General features: G+C 39.0%; 1 protein-coding gene across 2 annotated transcripts in view; it reads right to left on the reverse strand.

Annotated features, from left to right (window-relative positions):
* Window positions 1-1,976: 1,976 nt before the first annotated feature.
* SLCO5A1 (solute carrier organic anion transporter family member 5A1) overlaps window positions 1,977-23,321 on the reverse strand; it is a 111,563-nt gene continuing 90,218 nt past the window's right edge. The window contains exons 7-12 of one of the 2 annotated variants that reach the window (XR_013994767.1): window positions 14,419-14,578; window positions 12,563-12,804; window positions 10,406-10,470; window positions 6,944-8,000; window positions 5,230-5,356; window positions 1,977-3,105 (exon numbers count right to left, since the gene is read on the reverse strand). Coding sequence is in view for 1 of the 2 variants with exons in the window: in XM_081070642.1 (XP_080926768.1) it covers window positions 7,543-8,000; window positions 10,406-10,470; window positions 12,563-12,804; window positions 14,419-14,578 (925 nt within the window). In the remaining variant the exon portion in view is untranslated. Of the gene's footprint in view, window positions 3,106-5,229; window positions 5,357-6,283; window positions 8,001-10,405; window positions 10,471-12,562; window positions 12,805-14,418; window positions 14,579-23,321 lie in introns of those variants that run through there. The other variant, XM_081070642.1, reaches the window with a different exon arrangement.

A 23,321-nucleotide genomic window follows, 5' to 3' on the forward strand; every position in this document is an offset into this window, starting at 1 on the left:
TCTCCTTGCTTTCCAATGACTTTGTACAATTAAAAATGGTTTTTGGCTCCCACATGCCGAAGCTACAGAGGCCATCTCTGCCCAGCTGACAATTTTAAAAACAAGAGAGGAACTGGATGCTTTTTAATAGCTCTTAAAATGCTGAGGTTGAACCAAGTCTGGGGCTAAAGCAAGATGAGTAGCTACATTCATAACCTTTCCTTTCTCCCCATGTCTTAAAAAGAAACCTTTTCTTGTATGTCTATTTCAAAAAAGCCCAATATCCAGATTGCATCTGCCTCGTCCTTGAAAGTGAGATATTTAAGAAATTCAAGAGGAATCCTTTTGCATAAATTGCACACATAATTAAAGAAAAGGTGGCAGATTTGGGCAGGGGGGTACTATTTTCTCTTTGCGTAAGTGGCTCCCTTGATGAATGCACAAAGCCATAGGGGAAAATGAGCAATTTCCCAGAAGTCAAAAGACGCACATTCCCCCCACCCCAATTAGGCGGGTATCTTGAGCCACTGTGACCCTTTAGTTTTGCTGTGCAGGAGGGTGATGGAGTGGGAAACAGAAATCAATTACCCTGCTCCCCACCTATAGAGCGCTAAGGAGGGGTTCCAAATATAACTACTTTGTGCTTCAGTCCATGATTCAGGCTGTGATTTCCACGGCTCCTTCACCTGCTTCTACCTCTCACCCAAAAGTCTTAGATGCCAGGGTACTTGGAAAACTGCCGTCCATCAGCAGAGACCTCAAAACCCAGTGCTTTTTTCTCCATGGATGGAGTCCCAGCTGCAGTTCTTCCTCCAGTCTCAGACCAGTTCCTGGGCCACTTTGGCAATGATTAATTTATTATTCAGTAGAGATTGAAGACAGGGAGCTCTTAACTTCTTTCTTGACCAAGTTTTGACATTCATTCCTTTGGAAATCATTCTTCTCTATGTGAGGCTTCCCTTTTGTTTCCTTTTAATTTTTAGAATAAAGAGTTGTAGTTCTTAGGGAATCATTCTTAACCAATCATAATCATCATCATAATAACAATACCTACCAAATGCTCACCATTTGCTCCCTTACACTTCCAGGATCCAAGAGGTTAGGCAGCGACATGTAACTAGTTTAGACCAGTGTAATGTGACATGTGCCATTTGCAGGCTGAGAAAAAGAAAAGGCCCTTTGCCTTTCTCTGGACTCTTCCTTTCCTTTTTTTGCTTAGCAACCAAAACCAATCCTGAAAGTGCCAGATGGTGCAGCTTCAAGATGGTAGAACCTCTGTCAGGCTGAGTCCCCGAGGAACTAAATGGAACAAACCCATATAGACATCTAATGGAAATGCAAAATAAACTTTTGTGCTGTGAGACCTGTGAGATTTGGGGGTTAACAGGTTAAGTATTCCTCGGCCTCTCCTGACCAACACAAACCATATTCAGGGCACATAGTTCTGCAGGTTCAAAGTCTGTTTTGAACTGAAGTAGACAAGTGGACTACTTAAAATTACTTTCTTTGGGGGTTCAATGGAAAATGTGCTACCACAGGCTCTTAAAACTATAGTCCTAATAGTTTACACATACTGTGTTTCCCCGAAAATAAGACCTTGCTGGACAATCAGCTCTAATGGGTTTTTTGGAGCAAAAATTAATATAAGACCTGGTCTTATTTTACTATAATATAAGACTGGGTCTTTAATATAATATAATGTAATGTAATATAATATAATACTGGGTCTTATATTAATTTTTGCTCCAAAAGACGCATTAGAGCTGGTTGTCCAACTAGGTCTTATTTTCAGAGACACACAGTAAGATATTAGTCTTTAAGGCAGAGTTGTGAGTTACATAGGAGTTACTACCATTTTTCAGAGTAGTGGTGGGCAATTTAATCCAATCAAACCCGTGTCTTCGTTGTGTGGTGGGGGTTGGGGTGGGGAGCCAGTCACACTGGCATCATTGCTCCATCTCTTCAAACAACAAAAATCCTAAGAGACAGACTAATTTCAATCCAACACACTTTATTCTTATTTTTCACTTTTTTTGCTTAATTTTCAATGATCAAGTATTCAAGATGTTGTAAACCAAGGTTTATTAGTCCACTGACAACAGATTTCATGAAACACAAGGAAATTATACATCTTTTAAATTACCCTAATAGGTCACCAAATAAATATTCACTTTAAGAATCACAAAATCAAACTCCTTTATGCAACAACTCAAAACAGCCTTTCATGACGAGTGTACCTCTATACACACAAACACACACACACACACACACACACACACACGGAACACGCACTCCACTAGGATTCTAATGCCAGTTTGTTTAACACAATATTATATTTCCTTTAAAGACTTAGAGGCTGACCTCTCTGTTTCGTGCTTTTAAACTAACATTTGGGGTTTTGGGCAGAGGTATGTATTTTAAGAAAAATGCCCATTATGAAGTCTTACCAATTATTCTTCATTTTCTTTTCCAGATACAAACTTCCAACTTTTTTTGTTCACCCCTTTGGTTTATTATGTCCCTACGATTACTTCAGTTTTTAATAATATCTTCTCCTTCGATTTTAAATGTAATAGTAGAATACCAGAAAAAGGCAACATCTTCAAAACCCTAATATTAAAAACATTTTACATGGGTGTACATTTTTGAAGAAGAAATAAGAAACAATTATCCGAAATATTTTTCCCCTCTATGAAGTTATTTTTAGCATGTGAGTATTCTTGCTAAAATAAATATCAAAAGCACTGAGTTTTCCATAGAAAAAAGTATTTCCCCTTACACTCTTCATTTCTGCAGCGTCAAGTTCATGGATTAACTGTAGTAATGAGGAGCAATGACTGCTTGTTTTCTGGGAAGTTCTCCAGATTTCCAAAAGCAAAGCACATGCAGTCCTTTACCAGTGAAATACTGTGAATTCAGTGGGGCATTTTTGTGGTAAGCATGCGTCATCAAATACTTCTAGCACCAAGGCATTTTTTTTTAATGTTGCAAAAGCGAATACCCAGGGAGGGTTTTCATCATATACAACCCTTCTTAGGGCTGAGTAAAAATGAAATGCTTAAAATAAACTCTTCAATCTGATTCCAATGTAGCAAAAAGTCCGGGACAGATACAGCTAGCAGCATCCTGGAAGGTGAGGAAAGAAGACGGAAAAGATAAAGTACACCGAGCCAGTAACTTCGCCTGCCAGTCATGGCACTCTGTCGTGCCAGGAAAGAGAACATGCAAACACAAGTAAAGGCTACCTATTGGTCTGCATAACAGAATCGGCAGACCTGCAGTCTAGGCGATTCAGGGATTATACAGTATTGTGGTGTCTACCTGCTACTAAGAATATGCAGTATACACCTATATATATCAAGAGTTATATTCGCGTGTCTGTGCCATTTAGGATGTTTTACGCACACACAAAATCACAAGGTAGGACTGGCTACCATCCTAGGCTTGGGTTCTACTGCTCCTAGGCATACGAGAGAATTTCCACAAATGCTTCAGGTCCATTCAAACTATGAAGCTTCTCCTTGGTGCTTCTAGAGTTCATACATAACAGGCTCCAAAAAGAACGCTCTGGCTCCATGCCCACCAAAGAATGCGAGCTGCAATTGCCGACTGAGGAAGAATTTTCTGGGTGGGTGGTGAAAATGTAGGACTGCGATTACCGCCTGTAGGTAATGCCCTTCTCTGATAACTGACATTTCCAATGGTATGCTCCCGATTATTACTATAGCTACTAAAGGTCACAATCGGATCGGTGATTTAGTATATAATATATAACACTTTGTTTATGTTCACTTAACATGTAGCACTTTGTATGTGTTCATTTAAAACTTTTAATAGGACACTTAAAACCGATTTTCACCAAACAAACGAATGGAAATGTTAACATTCTGAAAGAGGAGGAGGGAAAAAAGCATACACCTGAAATCTCCAAAGCTCAGATTCCATAAATCTGAACCACCTTTCCTCATGTTTTACTTCAGAAACTCTACTAAGACTCATATGTTAACACCAAAGTTGGATTTGTTCTATATTAAATATGAACTACAAATAAATAGTTGAGGTATATTATGACAAAAAATTGTGAACATTACACTTGGCTAAATAAATGTAAATTTACCTTGCAAATCTAAACATTAAATTGTAATGTTTCCTACAGATTTTCCTCAATTTTTACACAAATAACTTCTCTACGCTTCAGAAACAATAGCACATCAAAAATGAAATGATTCACCTCACCATCTTAATCACATCTTACCTTTATTAATCAAAACTATTATCTGCATATGTAGCACAGGAAGTGAGTGACAGAGAGAAAACTGTGTCTGAGCCCTGACCTGGCCACTCTACGGTCCTAAACAAGTCACCTTACCTGTCTGAGCCTCTGTTTTTACAAGCTGTTGTTTTTTTAAATCAAAACAAAGAAAAAAACAATAAAAATAATTACCTTGCAAAGTTATTAGAAGGCTGAAAATGAATGATGTACATTAAATGTTTGACAAAACGCTCTGCAAATAGTCAATACTCAACCAACACTAATTTGTTTCTTGTCTGTTCCTCTTTTCTTCCCCCCCCCCCGCCCCCTGATCTGAATAACTTTTGACTGTTTTCAAGAATTAAAGCCACCTGCAAAGGATCAGGATTTCATAGTAATAAAGATAACCAAAGAATGTGCTCCAACCCCCACCCCACCCCCTAGGACTTTCTAAATTAATAGGCTAGACTCAAGGATATTATAGTTGCATATTAAAGTAAAATAATATATTAATCTACAGAGTTTACAAAGGAACAAGATGACCTTTTTCCAAGACAAGTAATTATAAGCCTGAGCTCATGAAGAGTGGTAAACTTATAATAGGAGCTGCGAGTATAAAGTCACATAACCAATTTATTGTTATTAACAAGCACATAAGAACCTCATATATATATATACAATTAAAAGGTGTCACCTATAAAATCGTCACTTCAGTTGGCTACATAATATTTCAATGATGCTACCAGAACCCAAAGCATTTTGGAGACAACCCTTACTTGGTACATATTCCAAAACTTCAGTCCCCCATGATTTTTACTGCTTATTCTACACACGTCAACAACACATTAATGAGACACCTGCTATTTAAAAGCATCAGATACTTGAGGAAGTACAATACTAACATTGTGGTGTACAACTCATGCCAATTTCTTTGAATTCTGGCCTAATTAACCCAAAGGATTTCATAGACTGGCAGATGGCAATGGGTAAAATGCTGCCTGAGAAAGAACTGGTGCCCAGTCAATGATTGCTGAACAGGATGACTGTTCAAGGTAGGAAGTGGTGCCTGCTGAGTCCATCATTTCCTATCCTGAGTTCTGAGAGCGGCTCCTTTTTCAAAATGTACTACCAAGAAGAGAGAGATTGTAAGAGTGTTGGAACACACGATCTTAGCTACCAAAAATAAATAAATAAATAAACATTATCTCAATGCAGTTTCTTAATGATCAGAGGGAAACTGAGAAAACACCACCTCTCCCCGAGCTACCTATCTTTAGCTCCAGCACAAAAGGAAACTTTCTCTTCTAAAGGATCAAAGATTTCCCACAGAGGGTATAGGGTAGAGGCGCCAAGGGTAGACAGTATTCAGCCATATTCTTTGCTGACCAAAGTTTGATGGACACCAGTGTAATTACAGGTAACAATGGTTTTATGACTTGGCCAAACAAAGGGAAGCCTTTGTCACTGAGACCACCAGCTCCACCCCTTGGAGACATGATTCAGTTGACTAGTAATAACCCTCTCCACAAACTACACGCAACCAAGAGAATCATTTGACTGATGCCATTCCTAGCTAGAGAGGAAAACAACCTTGTACCCAGAAATATTCATACAACCCCACCAGGGCAGCCAAGGGTGGAGGGCAAAAAGCCCGAATCATGGGATGGTTCTGTCAATCACATTCCTTCTGTGCAAGACTATAAACCAGCCAAGAAAACCGTTTCCCAAATTAGCCCAACATTAAGCACAGGATCCTTGGCAGAAACAGTGATGTTGGTATTTGGACCTGACAGTCCCTCCGAAATCTGAGTTGTCATGATTCTTTTTTCGAGTAGCCAGATCCCCTGAGTTCACTTGCCATCAGTCCATAGCACTGTTAAGAGACATCTGCTTTAAGAACCAGGTTGAAAGCATTCTGTGTGGCAGCTAGGTCGGTGTGACGTGCGGGGAGGTACTGGAAAGGACTGTGGATAATGAAGCCAAAGGAACAGAAAATTCCTCTCTCAGCTCACTTCCAGAAAGTCACAGTAGAAAGGAATCAAAGGGGGGTGTAAAATGATTCTAACCCTGATAGTGTAGGGTTCAGAACATCAGACCAGTTTATTTTAAATTGTTTTCAAACATTACTTAGGGTCACGTTCTAGGTCCAGCTCACAGATCTCCCTCTTCCTGTGTGTAGGGTGATGTTCATATTGCAGATATGACTTTCCTGGCTTACCGACTCAATTTCAGTAGCAACCATAGCAATTTTCCATACATAGGAAAGAGAACAATACAGATTTGCTAGTGTTTCCAGGCATATAACTAAAATGATTGGGTGGGACTCCATCTTATTGCTCTGGAATTCCTTTTTCCAACTATGTTGAGTAACAAGTTTACAATTCCTAACTACCCTGATGCAGGCCCTAAAGAGAAAAACAAAAAAAATCTCTGCAGCATTTTCTTGGATGAGAAAGCCATGAGTTTCTTTCCTTATTATGCGTCTCAAATGACAGTTTTTAGCCATAGAGTTTAGCACACTAGTTTTCAAACCCCCTGTGAAGGAATACTGGCGTTTATAGTCAAGCTATCAGGTTCATGGTTTAGCAGCCTCTTTCACTACCTTACGACGGGGCAGACAGACTAAAGGACAACTCGTCTCATGAAAGGAAGTAGCTGTTCCTTTTATCGAGCTATGCATTGGGCTCCTTTGAAGCATTTGAAAAATTCTACCTGATTTGTAACTCGGCTATGGCTTAAGATGCTGTTAACAGTACTTCAGGGAAAGTTTAGCTTCCTCTTTTCAAAAACGCATCTGCTTTAGTCTCTGAAAGCAGAAGTAACATGCTGCACTTCCATTTTTCCGATCAGATTGCATAGTTGAAGCGAATTCATTTGTGCTTTGTAGCAGAACTCACAGTAGGTGTTCAGATCTAAAAACTTGGATTTGTTAATGCAAAGTCCTGGTCAGCCCACCTTTGGAGTGTATGCTAATCACGTGCACCACCATTACACTTGCGTGATCTTGTTTTAACCATGTACCTCGGCCTTATTGGAGCATGAGCATTAAACTAACATAGCAGAAATGGTAACAAATCTATCTAAACTCCTCCTTCTTGGAGAGAAGGGGTGGGGGTAAAGGCTCTCAGTCTTGTTGAGGTATCCAGCCCTCAATTCCTAGTGGCTGTGTATACTGAGTTTTGTTGGTTTGAGGATTGTGTCTTTAGAGGTTAAAAAAAGAAAGAAAAGAAGGCACGGGTGTTTCTCAAGTCGCCATATTCAACTCAGCCAACAAAACGAACGTCTTCCATTTTCAAGCTTTGGGAGGGAGGCTACATGGCAGCAGGGCTTTCTTCCAACCCCGGGTCTGGGGAGGAACTTATTGCTTCTGGGAAGGGCCCCGGATAGGTCTGTGCTGTGTATTGGATCCCTTTTTGCAAGCCAGTCTCTTCGTGGAATTCTCCCTGGGTGCTGAAAACTGGGCAAGATCTAGTCCGCGCGGACTCAATGGCGCCATCGGATGGGCCCACCATCTCACTCACAGTGCCCAGAGGGAATTCTCTCCACCTCTGCCTTTGCAGGGTGTCCTCCTTGTACTTAATGGAGTACCAGGCCAGAAAAATAAAAATAAAGCCCACAAATTTGAGGCCAGCCGCCAAACCAAAATAGACAAAACGAAATGACGTCACGTTGTACTCCCAGCAAGAGCCTTGTACTCCACATTCTTGTTGCCAGAGCATGCAGGTGGTGTCAATAACGGCTCCGAAGTAAATTGGAGTAGGAATGTATGCTAGAGGTGTAGAGGAGAAGAAAAAGAAAACAAGAAGAGTATTTAGCACATCATATAAGAGACAACAGATTTGGAAATTAAGAAGGTGCTTTGTGTGCTCTGAAACCAGTGGAGGAGAATGGCTGGCTTCCTTGTGTTACTTGATTTTTTTTAAAAAATACATGTCATGTCTTATATTTAGTATAAGCTACATCGTAAATACTTTAAATCTTCAGGATGTGTTATTGATTTTTAAGATCATAAAAATGTCTATTGCTAAAAAAAATGCAATTAGGGAATCCTTTTAAACTTAAAAGGAAAGCATTTTCCACTCTGAGTCAGAAACATGTCAAATAGCATCTTTATAAAGGCACTTGGGGGATGAAAATAATTAGGGCATAAAATTCACCTTTGAAGCTTAGGAAACATCTGTGATGCGTAGTAGCTTCATTCGGGGGCTATGATACAGACATTTCTTTTTCCCCATAATAAAGTCTACCCAAGTGGACTTCCTTCATTACATGTCACTCCCTTTGCCAACACGTGCCCTCATCCCCTTCTTCTCCACCTTGCAAATACCTACTCCTCCTTTAAATTCCTGACTCACTCAGGTGCCACTACATTCCCAGTGCATTTTTGTATATACCTCCATTTTATCAACTATCACAGAGTATTTAAACGTTGCAAATCTGTCACCCATAAGCACCTTGATGGCAGGGGCCGTGTCTTTTATTCTTTTCAACCCAATGACCCGCACGGATCATCTATAGGACAGTGCATGGATGTTCAATAGGAGTTTATAGAAGGAAGTGACGGGACGGCGGAAAAGCAAGGGAGGAAGCGAAGAGAAAAAGGAGGAAGAGAGGGAGGACAGAGGGGCTAATAGGCCAGGAGGTTGTGGATGATACATTTTTTTTTATGCATTTTTAAAATGCGTTGTATTCACTTAAAAGGAGGTAAGAGTCACTACAATTAAAAATTAACATTTTAAAAATACTTAAAATTCTCTTTTTTTTTTTTTAGAATTTGGAGAAACGGAAATTGGCTTGTTGTCCTCACTGCACTTTTTTTTTTTATTTCGTTTTATTTTATACAATAAAACGTAAGGTTGAATTAAATAGTAAATGGCGAAAATGTTCTCCCTCCGCTTTGCGAAGTCCATCTGTTACCCTACCTTTAAGCTCTGCATCCAAATCAAAGCATGCAATTTCGTGGCATCAGAGATAGGCCAAGCAAAAAGGAAGAGCTATGTTTTTCTCTTCCTATTCAACTATTCCTTTGCCAAACAGACTTCTTTGAAAGTAATTTTTCAGTTTTCAGCTAGAAATATAAGGCATACTTCTTACCTACATCAAAGCATGTCAGAGTTTCCTTTAACCAACATGCTTTGGAAAATGGTACTTTCAGTAAAATCCTATTGGTACCAAAAAACAAGCTACCCATTCAATGCAATCAGAAGCCTTGGAGGTTCACCGGAAAGTAGTCACCTCAGACTGGACCATCCACCATAACATTATGACAAAGTGAGAATTTCAGAGAGGACTAAGGTTTGAAAGGGTCAGCTGATACCATTTTAAAAGGTTTCACCCTTCCAAATTGAAATAAAAAATTTGAATCAAGAAACTTTTCTTTTTTTGTCCTGTAGACAGTGATACTGATTACTGGGGGGAAACAACAGCTGAAGAAAATCACTGCCAGAAAAGAATATGCCTGATGATGAGGAAGTCAATTAAATAAAATACATTGAAATTGACCGAGAATGGACTACTTCACACACAATTGATCAAGACATCACAAAGTGACGCAGTGTTTGTAAAAATCAAAACAATATTCTTTATGCCCAAGTAAACTCTGTGACTTCCCATAGGGACACAGCACTAGCGAGGTCTCTTGTTAATAAGTAAAGGGAAGTCCCTATATGTCAATTTGGGGATCTTTTTTCTTTTCAGATTTTTTTATTTCTTTTCCTCAGAAAACGTGGTAGGTATACTCTGTGCAATCCAATAAAATTACTGGAAAGAAGTTAGGAATTGAAATTTTCACAAAGAAAATGAGAACCAATCCCCATCACTTTCATGTTAAAAAGGTATAAAGGGACAAAAACTCCAGGATCATAATAAGCCCATCACACTTGTTTGGTTCAGTAGTTCTTATGGCACAAAACTCTCAGGGGAATTTAGCTCAAGTTCATGTTCACAGTGAAAAAGAAACTGACCTAAAGTTAGTTTTGTTGTGTTTCCTCAAATGACAGAACTGGTCAGCTTTTAGTTCAAATCAGAAAATAAGGAATTTGTGCTCTCACCACTAACCTGCAAAATCCTTGCTATTACCATGGTAACAAATGACTTGTCATTGTTAAAGGACAGTGAGAATTTGCCATCTGCAAAGAGGAACTAAGAGGCACACTTGAAAATTGAGGAACATACCCAGCGTTCGCAATAAAACAAATTGCATTCCCAGAGCGAAAGGTCTCTCCTCATCTTCCACGGACCTGAAGTGCATGGAAAGAAAGAAATGTTTTAAAATTGTGGCCTCAAGAAAACGACTGTCAAATCAAGCCTGCTTGGTGCAGAAACAGGGAGAAAGAGATGCCGTGCCAAAATACTTAATTCCCTAGAATTTCCTAACCATCGCTAACTAAGCAAGGACTGCTGATGGCTAAACCAGTGATTAAAAGTCTCCCCAGTGAAGACACCAAAGAAATTCTGATTTACTCCAATTGTTTCAGTGTAAATACCCGGGGAGGGGCAAAAGATCATGCATGGCTGAAGGTACAGGAGTGGCTCCCAACTTCCCAAATCAGTTGTTAAATACACATATATATATATATATATATATATATATATATATATATATATATATATATATATATATATGTATACATATATGTATACATATAAGGAAATATATATATGTATATATATATAATTTTATCCTAACTACTGCATTTTCTCTTTGTTTGCCTGCACTTTACAGAATGGCAGGTATGTACACTGAAAGTTACTCCCATAATTTCTCAAGGAACGGTATAGAGAAAAAAGTTTTTTAAAAAGTCCAGTCAAAATATATAGGAAACAAGACAAAAGTTAGAGAGGAAAAAAAAATGAATCTTTCTTAGCTACCTCATTTTTTTCTTTTTTCTAAAACTTATGCTCCAAGTAATTCCCACCCAGCAGGAAGATTGGAGTCTATTGATTTTGTAATTAGCAAAGGTTAAACAGCTCATTTTCTGAAGTTTTGCATTACAAGCCAACTGGGGATTTGCCGCATTTGAACACTATAAATTGAGCAGCCCTTATCTGGGAGATTTAACATCTCTTGTAGAATCTAAGTTCAAAGAATGAGAGTATTTAACACCGCCTGTAGAACTAAAGTTCAAAGAATTCGATTATTAATGATCCATATTTTTGAATGATGAACCTTAGGCTTCCTATCCCACATACATAGGGTTCTAGGTATACATACCATAATGTAAAATTCTGAGGGACCAGTGCACTTGTCATCTTTTCCCCAAGTTCTTTATTTTCGCATAGTATTTGCTCAATGCTACACACATAGCTGCCACTCCCTAAGTATCTGCTGATGGAGGGGTTGAGTGAATGAACCAGCAGGCCTTTTCCAGGCTATTGTCTTACTGTCAAGGAGCAAATTGGATGGAAAGCATCTATGTCAGCATCCCATAGAGGAGAAGGCAGATTATGCAGAATAAGCAGGCAAGCAGCCCAACGGCCAGGCTGAGAAGGACGTCTCAGCAGGTGCTTCCCACCAGGTACCCAGCATAGCCTGGTACTGAGGAGCCAGGTAGGAGCACAAAGGAAAACTAAGGACTGACTCCCTTTCCTCGCTTCTTTGTGCACTGCGGCCCTGCGGCCCGCAGCCCCCTTCCCGCTTTCCTCCACCACACTCTCTCCTTCCTTCCTTTGCCCACCGCACTCTTCACTGCGAATACCAACACATTGATTTTAATGTGCTACTGTTAACTTCCATATTCTCATGTAACAGAACACAAACTGGCTCTTCTCAAAGAAAGCACAGCGCAAACAATTGAAAATTAGATTCTCCGGTCGGCCCCATCCTTGTTCAACTCCAACATTTTATATGATAGTAAAATTAATGAAATCGGCATTTTGAACTGCAGGCCCAGCATAAACTATCACTGACCCCAGAGGTATCAGCGATCTACAAGGTTGGAGATGATATTTTTCGCTGTATGCACGATTTAGCAACTTCACCAACATGACTTCCCACCTCCTCTGGGGCCAGGCTTCCTGGAGCTAACACGATGACGGCTTTCATCTCCTGAAGTACAACCTTTGAGGGCAGAGACTTTGGGAACCAGAGGCACCCAAAAGACATTTCACTAAACTACAGGAATAAAATGCATCTGAATAAAGAAAGTTCTGGAGTTTGCAATGTTCCAAGCCTCCTTTCCCTTTCTGAGAGGAGAAAACTCACTCCCAAGCTCGCCAGGCAAACATCTCATTTCCTTTTCTCTCTGCTTTACCACATCAGGCCCTGGCCCTGGGATATGTGTTCTGGCAATCCTGAATGCATCACCCCCAGAAGTTCCATGCTGTTCTCACCTGAGTGTCACTATGATGGCGGATGGCTGGGCACATGCTGTGATGAAGGTGACGATGAAAAGAAAAATCAAGAACGGGATGAGGGTATTGCAGGTCCGTTTGCACTTCCCGGACACAGCGTAGCCATTCTCGTTGAGATATGTTTTGACAATAACCACGCGCAGCTGACTGTGCTGTCCCATGGTGGGGGGAGTGATCACTTGCCGGCTTTGGACACAGGTGCATTCCGTGTAATTCCTTATCTAAGTGACAGGTAAGAAAGATCACAGTTGGAAGCCAATCAAAAGCAAAACTCAGCACAGGAATATGACGACAAAGTTAAGTTCAAGGGCTCCAAAGGAACTTTAGTCATTGAAACCACGCAAAATATTTACTTGGAAGTCTCTTTCTCGTTGCTAACAATTGGGGTCCAAAGTGTCCGATACGAAAATCCACTGGTCAAAATTATTTAAACCTCAACTTTCCTAAGAAGCTTCCTGCACTCAGTTCTAGAGCATTCATACTGTGTACTCAATTTAGGTCATAATTAAATGCTGCTTTAATTGCTGTTTAACTCTCGGGCTCTTCAATAAGAGAAGCTCTCCAAAACAGGAACCGAGCCTTATTTTTGTGCTCAGCAGAGCTTAACCTTGTGCTAAGTTGTGCTAGCTTAACCTTGAATGGAGAGAGACCTAACGTGCATATCTATTCCATAAACGCAGATCATTCATCATGCAACCCTGATGACTTCGGGGCTGATAAGAGTGCACATAGCATCTCCTGTTTCCTTTGAAACCAGCTAATTCAAGGGACTGAAAAGAAGCTTTAATGAAACAGCCAATTAAGCTTCCTGCCTATTATGTTGCTTTTAGTAACTGGACATCAGCTGAACTCACTGTCATTGTGACCTCTCAGCCACTTGGAGAGGCAGTTGGAACAAATACGGGGACGGGGCACTGTTGGGCTTTCTGAGTGCCAAGGACTGCTGGTCACTTTTCAAGAATGAGAGCTGTGCACCAGAGGACACACTCATTCCCAGGGAAGGACTTGGCCATGGAGAAGAACAGATCTCCTTGTCTCTTTCAAGTTGGTGACGTGCTGGACCAATTATAAAACTGGGAGCCAGCAACAGGAATTCTCAATGTATCGCTCTAGTTTGAAACTCTGACGTCAAGTATGACATTCCAAAAAACATGCAGTCAATGGTATAATTCCTTGTCACTACACAGAACACAGAAGTGTACCTTCACCTTTCTACAGCCTCCTACAATCTGTTTCTATGCAAAGAATGAAGCCAGGCTCAATAAGGAACTGACTAGACTAGGAAAACCTTCCCCCACAGTATTACAGCCTATTTATAATTCACGGGGAAGGGAATTCTCAAAATAGCCTATTCTTGAACTGAAAGAAATATCGTTACTCTGAAAAAAAGTAAAAGTCTGAACTGATAATCTATGAAAAATGCCCACTGTCCATCTTCAGAGACTCATTAGGGGAGGTACACTCCTAGTCTTTTCTATCAGCACCAAATGTGGTCATCTTGACCTTCGAATCTATCAGAGAGCCCAGTCAGAATACCAGATGAGAGGCCTAGCCCTCAACCTTATCGAGTTTCACTGAGTTGGCACCAAATGTAAAGTAGGAGAGGGCTGACAGGGGAGCAAATCACTACACCCAAACACTCCAGTCATTTCTGGGAAGATGGTGGTATTGCATCATTTTCTTTCCTCTGGATTTTTGTCACAGGTGTTTTGTAGGTTATTTGAAGTTTCTTGAAAAGGGAGACTGAAGTCACGTGTTTGCCTCTAAATTCTAACACATCCTTGTCACAGGATGTTAGATTAACAACAGTACAGGAAGTTGCGAAATATACTCACCCCAGTGCTAAGGTTACCACTATTAACACAGCCAGCCAGACAAGGGTTAAAGTATGTAATTCCATCTGATCCACAGACTGGCTCATACTCATGTATTTTACAACCACAATTAACATTGCAGCTTCCTGTCAGGTTCCTATGAGGCATGGTGAGAGAAGGTCTAAGAGAGAAAAGAAGCAGATCATGAGTGACATTTGCTAAAATAAAACTAATAGGGAAGTTCTTGATGTCAAATAATTTGTCCATTTTAGAGAAGATATTCCCATTCAATCAAAACTATGGTACTGTGAAACAGACATCCTGGATAATTATTTTTATGACTTTAGAACATAAAAAAAATGTTAACAATTTCTGGTACTGCAGATTTAATACTTTTGTATCAAATTATATGTCCTGCCTCAATTCTACCAGACCTGGTCTCAACATCTGGGCTCAGCAGCTCTAACCCTCGTATAACTACTCGCTTACCGTAGACACTTGGCTCTATGTATTAAGAAATCTGGGCCTTGATTTCTTTAACTGTAAAATGGAGAAACTACTTTTCTTGGCCAAATCAATAACATCATTACGACAGCATAAACATGGAATCCATCATTCACAGTTGTCAACAAAGGTTCTTTTAACCAAAACCTTTAATTGTGTGAGAATAAATTATCAAAGAAAGACACAGGACACTAGAAAATCAGAAGGAAGTGATTTTCAAAGATATGTAAACATAAAAGGAGGGAGGCCAGTAAGGCTATGCAAGGCTGTGAAGAAAAGTATATGGAAATGGCTGTGAAAGAACAGGAGCAGGCAGGTCCCCAGGAGAGACCATGGAAGAAAGAAAAAGGGGCACTGTAGTGCTCATATCCAGTGAGCTCTTTCCTTTGCTTTTGTGTCCACCATTTTTAGGTGTCAATGATGAAATACTATTCCTAAAGCCACATGAATTAGCAATAGCAGATCCTTCATTTATCTATCTATGCATCAACCATCCGTTCAACAAATATTCTGGAATGTCCATTCGGTGCCTGGACGTATTGTTAACGTCCATGCTAAGCAACCACTCCTCCAGCAGCATAGCCCATCCCAACCATATGTATTCATCTATAAACATGAAGCTTTGTTTGTTCGTAGGCTTTTCTCCTGTGGGCTCTTTCACACTTTGATAACTGAGTCCTCAAATTTTAACGGAAGGAACAAATTTATAGCCATATTTAAACCTCACCAAGAAAGGCTTCCAAAAGGCAAAACTAAAATAAACTCTGTTATTCGCTCAGGTCACTCCACAGGAGAAATTTTATCACAAGATACTGGTAACTATTATGTTCACAAACTCTTAGGATCATATAATTTTAAAGTAAAATGTACCTTTACAAATGCGATTTTAGACCAGCAGTTCTCCACAGGGGCAATTTTGCACCCCACCCCCCACCTAGGGGACATGTGGTAATGTCAGGAGACATTTTTGTTGGTCACAACGGAGGGGTGCTACTGGCATCTCGTGGCTAGAGGCGAGGGATGCCTCTAAATACCCACAATACACAGAACAGCTCCTCCCCCATTTTAAAGAATTCACAGGCCCAAATCTCAGCAGTGCGGAGGCTGAGAAACCCTGTTCTAGTCCGACTACCACATTCTACCAATGAGAAAATGGAGGCATCTAATTTCGGGCCTACCATTTAGTCGCTGTATGACTTTGGGTCCGATCTTTTATTCTATGGCTGTGAATACCCCTCCCACCTACATGAGAGGAGAACAAGGATAATCCATGAAGGCAAGTATGGGATAACATGCTACGTAATACCATAGGCTTATCAGAGGACTATGTTCATCAAAGTTGTGCTTAGTGTATCCCATCATTATTTTTACTGTTAAAGCATCCTTTATCTTTATAGCCAACAAATTCAAAGCAGGTGTAATTTGAAATTTGCATATAATGACCTACAACTAGTACAAACCATCTCTTTAAATCTGGGCTCATTTTTAATAAAATGATGTATCGCTTATATAGTGTTTTTGAAATACCTTTACTTATCATTAAAGTAATATGTATTCATTGTAGAAAATCTGAAAAATACAAAAGGATTAAAAAGTATTAAACTCACGCATAATGCTACCACCCAGGAATATCCACTATTATTCTTTTAGTATATTACCTGCTGGTCTTTTTTCAATATGCATATAGATTAACATTAGTAACAGACTGTTATCTAGATTTTATAGAGAGTTCTAAATTCTATTTTGTTTCCTGCTAACATTACATGATGAACATTTTCTATTGACTATGTTAATATGAAGTTATAGAATTGTAAAATTGGTCCTGAGCTTAGTAAGAATCATAGGAGCTTTTGAAGTAAAAAGCCTCATTATGTTTAAACGGGTATCATATAGTTTTATAGATTTCATGTAAATTTGTTTAGATCTTGATTACAAAATTTAAAACTCACTGGGAAAAAAATGTGTGTATATTTCATATTCCCTTCATACTCTTACAAGGAAATAAAACAAATGTTGTTTGTGCCTCCAGATAGATGGAATCATATACTGACAGCTAAAAATGAACTCTAAGCCTATTAATAAAAGTAGCTAGGATAATCCAGAAACACCCATACCTAAGATCTTTTAAGTAAACTTTTTGCCTGTACTTTTCAGAAATTCCCTTCAAAATTAGTAGTGTCTGTAATAAATAAAAGATTTTGAATGGTACCAAAAAGATTTCAACCGTGGGGGGACAAACTTCAGTAGGTTAAGCTGTCTGTGACATGCAGATGAGGAGACAAACAGTTTAACTAGAGAATTTAGGAGTGGTCTGGCCAGAAATGCCACTGCCGTGAAAGGCTGGTAGTAGCTTACTATCTAAATGCACCACATGGCAGGAAGGCAAGACCAGAAGTGGTGACAAGGAGAACGAAATCCACCCATGTGAAGCTAAGGCAAGGTCTGAATTAACAGACTGCAGTGGTATCTCGGTTTTCTAACGTAATCCGTTCCGGAAAACCGTTCAAGTTCTGAAATGTTCGAAAACAGCCAATAGCTAGGCCTCAGGATCTTGCACTCAGCGGAAGTCATGTGACATGTTCGACTTCGAGGCGTGTTCGAAAACTGAAGCATTGACTTCCGGGTTTATGGCGTTCGCAAACCGATTTGTCAACAGAGACGTTCAAAACCTGAGGTACTACTGTATATCTATTTGTTTTCTATAATTGTAGCACTTTGGGGCAATCAAATTACACTGGGAGAAGTAACTTCAGGGGAAAATTCCAGCCTCTGCGATTTTGGAGCTAGGTGGAACTGGGTGCAGCACCCCATCCAATAGTCACTGCCGAACACAGACAACTGAGACTATGCTTCCTCAGCAGTTCATAGCTCAAGAAATCATCCCTGGAAATGTTCTAGCCCAGTAGCTCAAGTCACAAAACCAGAAGATGGTATAATAGATTTTAGTTTAAATGCTAAGAGATGACACTTGATAAATGAAAGATAATAAAACTAGAATTATTAAATGATTTAATCAAGAGTTAGGACTGGTGAAAAATTCTGTACGTCGACATCAGATTTAACCCCATTTGAAAAAATCGTTTGAAGAAAAGGGAGAGTGAAGAGTAGGAACTCATATTATGAAAAGTGCTTATATTATTATGTAAGCCACGGTTTTCACGGTAAATGCTGCCTCTTTGGCTGCAAGATAATCGTCTTGCACACCTGTGTGAAATACAGATCAGCAGACACAGGGGAAGAAAAACACATTTCCTAATTAAAACTGCAGGGAAATTGTGGGTGTGGGAACATAATTACTTCAGTTGGAAATAGGCCAGGCTATCTAGCTAGACCTCCTAGGATCTGTCATAACAAAAACTCATCAGATTCTCAAATATAAAGTAGTCTATTTCATTTCATTTTATTGTAGTTAGAACACTTACTATGCGATCTACCCTGTTAACAAAATTTTGAGTGTATAATACAGTGCTGCTGACTATAGGTACGATTGTACAGCAGATTTCTAGAACTTATTCATCTTACTTCACTGGATTTTATATCAGTTGATCAGTAATATTCAGTTATTGAATATTTCCCTTGCCTTCCCACTCAGCCCCTGGCAACCACCATTCCACTCTTTGATGCTATGAATCTATTTTAGACACCTTGCATAAGTGGAATCATGCAGTACCTGTCTTTCTGTGACTGGCTTATTTCACTTAGCATAATGTCCTCAAGGTCTATCCATGTTGTCACATATGGCAGAATGTCCTGTTTTGTAAAGCTGAATAATATTCGATTGTATGTATATATCACATTTTCTTTATTCATCTTTTAATGGACATTCAGGTTGTTTCCACATCTTAGTTATCAGATCTGAATTTTTCTAAAGGAACCACTAATAACATGTCAGGTTCACCCTATAAAAAGACTATGACTCTGTTTTGGCTCAAAAGGAAAAGCTCATCCTGCTAAAACGTCCCAACTCCATCCCTGACACCCAGACACCTCTTGAGTAATTGATGCGAATTTGAAGATGGGTCAGTCATTAAGTCCTTTAACGTCAGGAAATTAACCATGCTGCTGAACCTGGAGTTCCTCATACAAACTTTAATAAATGGAGTTGGCTTATACCTTGTATTTTCTTCTTTGTGTTTCTTTTTTCTTCTTGCAGAATAGTTTCATAATCAAAAGCATTGCATTCAGAATCAGAGAAACATGGTATAAATCCTAGCTCTATCATTTCCTAGTTGTGTAACATTAAGCAAGTTATTTAATCCCTCTTAGCCTCTTTTTCCTCATAATTAAAATGAGAAAAATATTATTAAATAGTTACTTATCAATTGCTTATTATTTTTGGATTTTTATCCCATTTTATCCTCTATAATTCTAAGAGATTAGAATCCTAAGAGATAGCTGCTATGATTAACCCATCCTAATGATGAGAAAATCGAGGCACAGAGAGGTAAAGGAATTTGCCAAGTACCTTATTCAATGCTCACAGCCATTCAACAAGATAGCTACCCTGTTTCCCTGAAAAAAAGACCTAGCCAGACAATCAGCTCTAATGTGTCTTTTGGAGCAAAAATTAACATAAGACCCAGTCTTACATATCACATTACATTACATTATACCCAGTCTTATATTATAGTAAAATAAGACCAAGTCTTATATTAATTTTTGCTCCAAAAGATGCAGTAGGGCTTAGGTTCAGGAGATGTCATCCTGAAAAATCATGCTAGGGCTTATTTTCCGGTGAGGTCTTATTTTCAGGGAAACACGGTAGTAAGGAGGTGGTATGTGTACTTAGGTGTGTGCCTATATGAAATACAAAATTTAAAACAGCACTTCAGTGCAGTATTCAGAAAGAATACAAACTCTGAAATAAATCATCTGGATTTGATTCAGTTCCACTCCATATTAACTTATGACTTTGGGCAAATCACTTAATCACTGCCTCAGTTTCTTTAATTAAAACATGTGGGTAATAACCCATACAGAAGAGTGATATTGTAAGCATTAGATATAAAAGACATACTTTAAGTGCCAATCACCATACCTGAGCCAAACAAATGCCTAACAAAGGGTCCTCTCTTCACTGCCACTCTCTTCATCTCTCTTTTTATGGGCTTTAAAGGAAAAAAGAAAAATCCCACATGCAAGTCTCAAAATTATGCAGAACAAGAAACAGTGTTTACTAGGCCAGCCAACCGCATACTGATGACCAAGTTTTGCACTGCACAAGAACACTCAGCCAAGGGAGCAAGGAGAGGCTGAAATGTAGCCCACACCCCGTTTGGAGAAAGGGTTCATTATTCTTCACACAAAGGTAACTGCTACTCCAAAAGAGGCACACCACTGCAGTGGAACCACCCAAAAGTGTTTATACTAATTCAGTTTTAGACTATCTTCCTAGAAATATTTGGGAAGCCAAAGGAATTCTCCACAGAAACTGCATTTTTGTTTTGCTAATTTATAAACTTCACTGAAGTCAAGCTGCAAACACTACGACTGGATCCTTACAGCAGCTTCCAGCACTCCTAATCAAGTTTTTCTTTGTTGTATACAATTACATGAGAAGTGTACCAGAACTCATGGATTTAGACAGTTCAGATGTTTATTTACATCAAGTTCTTACTAGTTTCAGCATCATTATGAGTTACTTCCCTGAACAGAGAATTTGCAAACATTTGGTTAAATATTTGAATGCTTCAAACTGGAGGTTGAAAGTAAGGAAAGAAGACATGGACTTTTTATTTTCTATCCTCTGCGGTATTTTAATTTCTCAACCATATGTGTTTTACTTTAATAATACTTATAACCAAGTGTGATTCACATTATCACCAATTTTACATACGAGGAAACCAAGACTCAACAATATTAGGTCACCTTTCTGCAAGGTCACACAGCTAGAAAATGATGTCACTAGTAATTGCCCTTGAAAATAATATAACTTTTGACAAAGGAATTTGAGGGTCAAGGGGAAGAGAAGTTGAAGTAGTTCATTCTTGGGACCTCTGTTTACTCAATAATGCAGAATTCTAGGTTGTACAATAAGAAAAACAAGACTAGAGTAAGGAAAAAAATACTTGAAGAACGGATTTTTTTTTTTTAATGGAACAACCATCACAGGCACAGGAAAGGAAGCTGACTAGGACCAAGGAAATGGATTGCTCAGCAAAGATGAGGGCCTGCTAAGATTGAACTCATAAATTTGTAATAGAGCCAATCAGCACAATTATATAATTTTTGCCCGATTGCACTGGGGAGTCCAGAATCAGTTGATTCAGGATTGGCAAGACAGGTGTGGTGTTAAGCAAGGGCTTTAAAAGTCTTGAGGCGACTTGCAGTTTAAAAGAAAGTAAACCACTGAGTCTGCTTTCCATCCCTTCTGAGAATGCACTTAAAATAAAAGGAAGATTAAAAGGAATAAACTAGCAAAGAGAAATGGAAAGAGTGGCACACCAAACGTCACGTAAAGAGCAAGTGGACAGGCATAGGCTTTATGTGAAATGAGCAGATGCCACCTTGGGGAGGAGCCAGCCTGCCCCGTGGGACCTCCACAAAACTCAGTAGACGTAATAGGGGGCAAAGGGGAATGGGAAGCTGAAAACAACGGGACTCACTGGAGAGCTGAGGGAGAGAAAACTATATCACTGGGCACTTCCATTTTCCTCTGTTCACCCACCTCCATCCGCGACTGAGAGCCCAGAAATCCATCAGAAAGCTCTTCTCTAAAGAAACTGGAAGATTTTTTTTTAAAACTAAGCCTCTACTCTAGATGTTGATAACTCAGAATAAAATTTTGTCATTCTTGTATTTAGGGAAGGGTGGGTGACATAACCTGTGAGATGCTAGACTGAGTGTTGTCAACCTATAAAGCCCAAAATAAACAAAGAGAAAAATTGACCCTTAAAATCAAATAAAATGTAAGGCAGAGAAATAAGTAGAAAACAAACTTCAATTATATGCACAGAGAGATCTGTGAAGATTTTGCTCTCTAAACATCAGGATGCTATGAAAAGGGAACACCAAGAATGCAAGAAAGCAAAAAAGGTATCCTCAAAATAAAATAAATTTCCATAAAGAATAAAAAACAAGGTCTGGAAAAATCTCTCATAGCATTAGAAAAAACATGAGAAATATGAGAGAACAAATTAAACACAGAGGCAACCAGTTCACACATTCTAACTCTGACTAGCAGGAGTCTTGGAAAACACAGGAAAAAAGGAAGAGGAAAGAATGAGTAAAGCTATAATAGAAGAAATTTCCTGGGTTAAAAACAAACATACATATGAGATTAAGAGGGCTCAGAGAGTCCCTAATACAATATATGAATAAAGCCCTGTGCCAAGGCTTTCATTCATCTATTCATTCATTCATGTCACAAACATCTTGCATTGTTTTAGATGGTGGGGGTACAACTATTATGAAGACAGCTGGTAACTATTCTCAAGAAGCTCATATTCAGAGACAAAAGACAAGAGCAACACAAATAATGTAAAAGGTAAGTTCAGGTAGTGGTAAGTGCTATGAGGAAACTAAGAAGGCATAATGTGACAAAGACTAAGGGGAATGAAATCTCACCATTTGCCACAACATGGATAAATCTAGAGGGTATTGCGCTAAGTGAAGTAAGTCAGATAGAGAAAGACAAATACCATATGATTTCACTTACATGTGGAAACTAAACAACAAAATAAATGAACAAAAAAAAAAACCAGAAACAGACTCATAGATACAGAGAACAAACTGATGGTTGCCAGATAGGATGGGAGTTGGGGAACTGGGTGAAAAAGGTGAAGAGATTAAGTACAAATTAGTAGTTACAAAATAGTCATGGGGATGTAAAGTACAGTATGGGTAATATAGTCAATAATATTGTAATAACTATGTATAACGCCAAGTGGGTACTAGACTAATGGGGGAATCGCTTTGTTATGTAAATGTCTAACCACTATGCAGTACATCTAAAACTAATATAATATTGAATGTCAACTGTAATTGAAAAATTCAAAAAAAGAAAACATATAGTCGATAGTAAAATTGGGGCGGGGGAGAGGGAAGAGTGGATTCCCTTAGATTGGGCAGAGAGGAAAAGTCTCACTGAGAAAATGATACTGGAAGGGTCCAGCCAAGACAAAATTTGAGGGTAGAGCATTTCTTTTGAGATTTCACAACATCTTGGGGGGGAAAAATATCCGAAAAACTTCGAAATAAAGTTGGTTACAGAGAATTGAGAACTAGGGCTGGTATTAAATTCCTTATCAGCAACTTAAGTGCTAGATTACAAATAAATCTATGCCTTCCAAGCTCTCAGAAAAACAACTTTTTAACCTATAATTCTATAGGTCAAACTCTCATTTAAATGTGAGAGAAGAATAAAGACACTTTTTATACACTTAAAGGCTCAGAAAGTTTTTTTCCCCAGGAACTCTTCC

The sequence above is a fragment of the Rhinolophus hipposideros genome (assembly GCF_964194185.1).
Source record: "Rhinolophus hipposideros genome assembly, chromosome: 13".
Lineage (NCBI taxonomy): Eukaryota > Metazoa > Chordata > Mammalia > Chiroptera > Rhinolophidae > Rhinolophus > Rhinolophus hipposideros.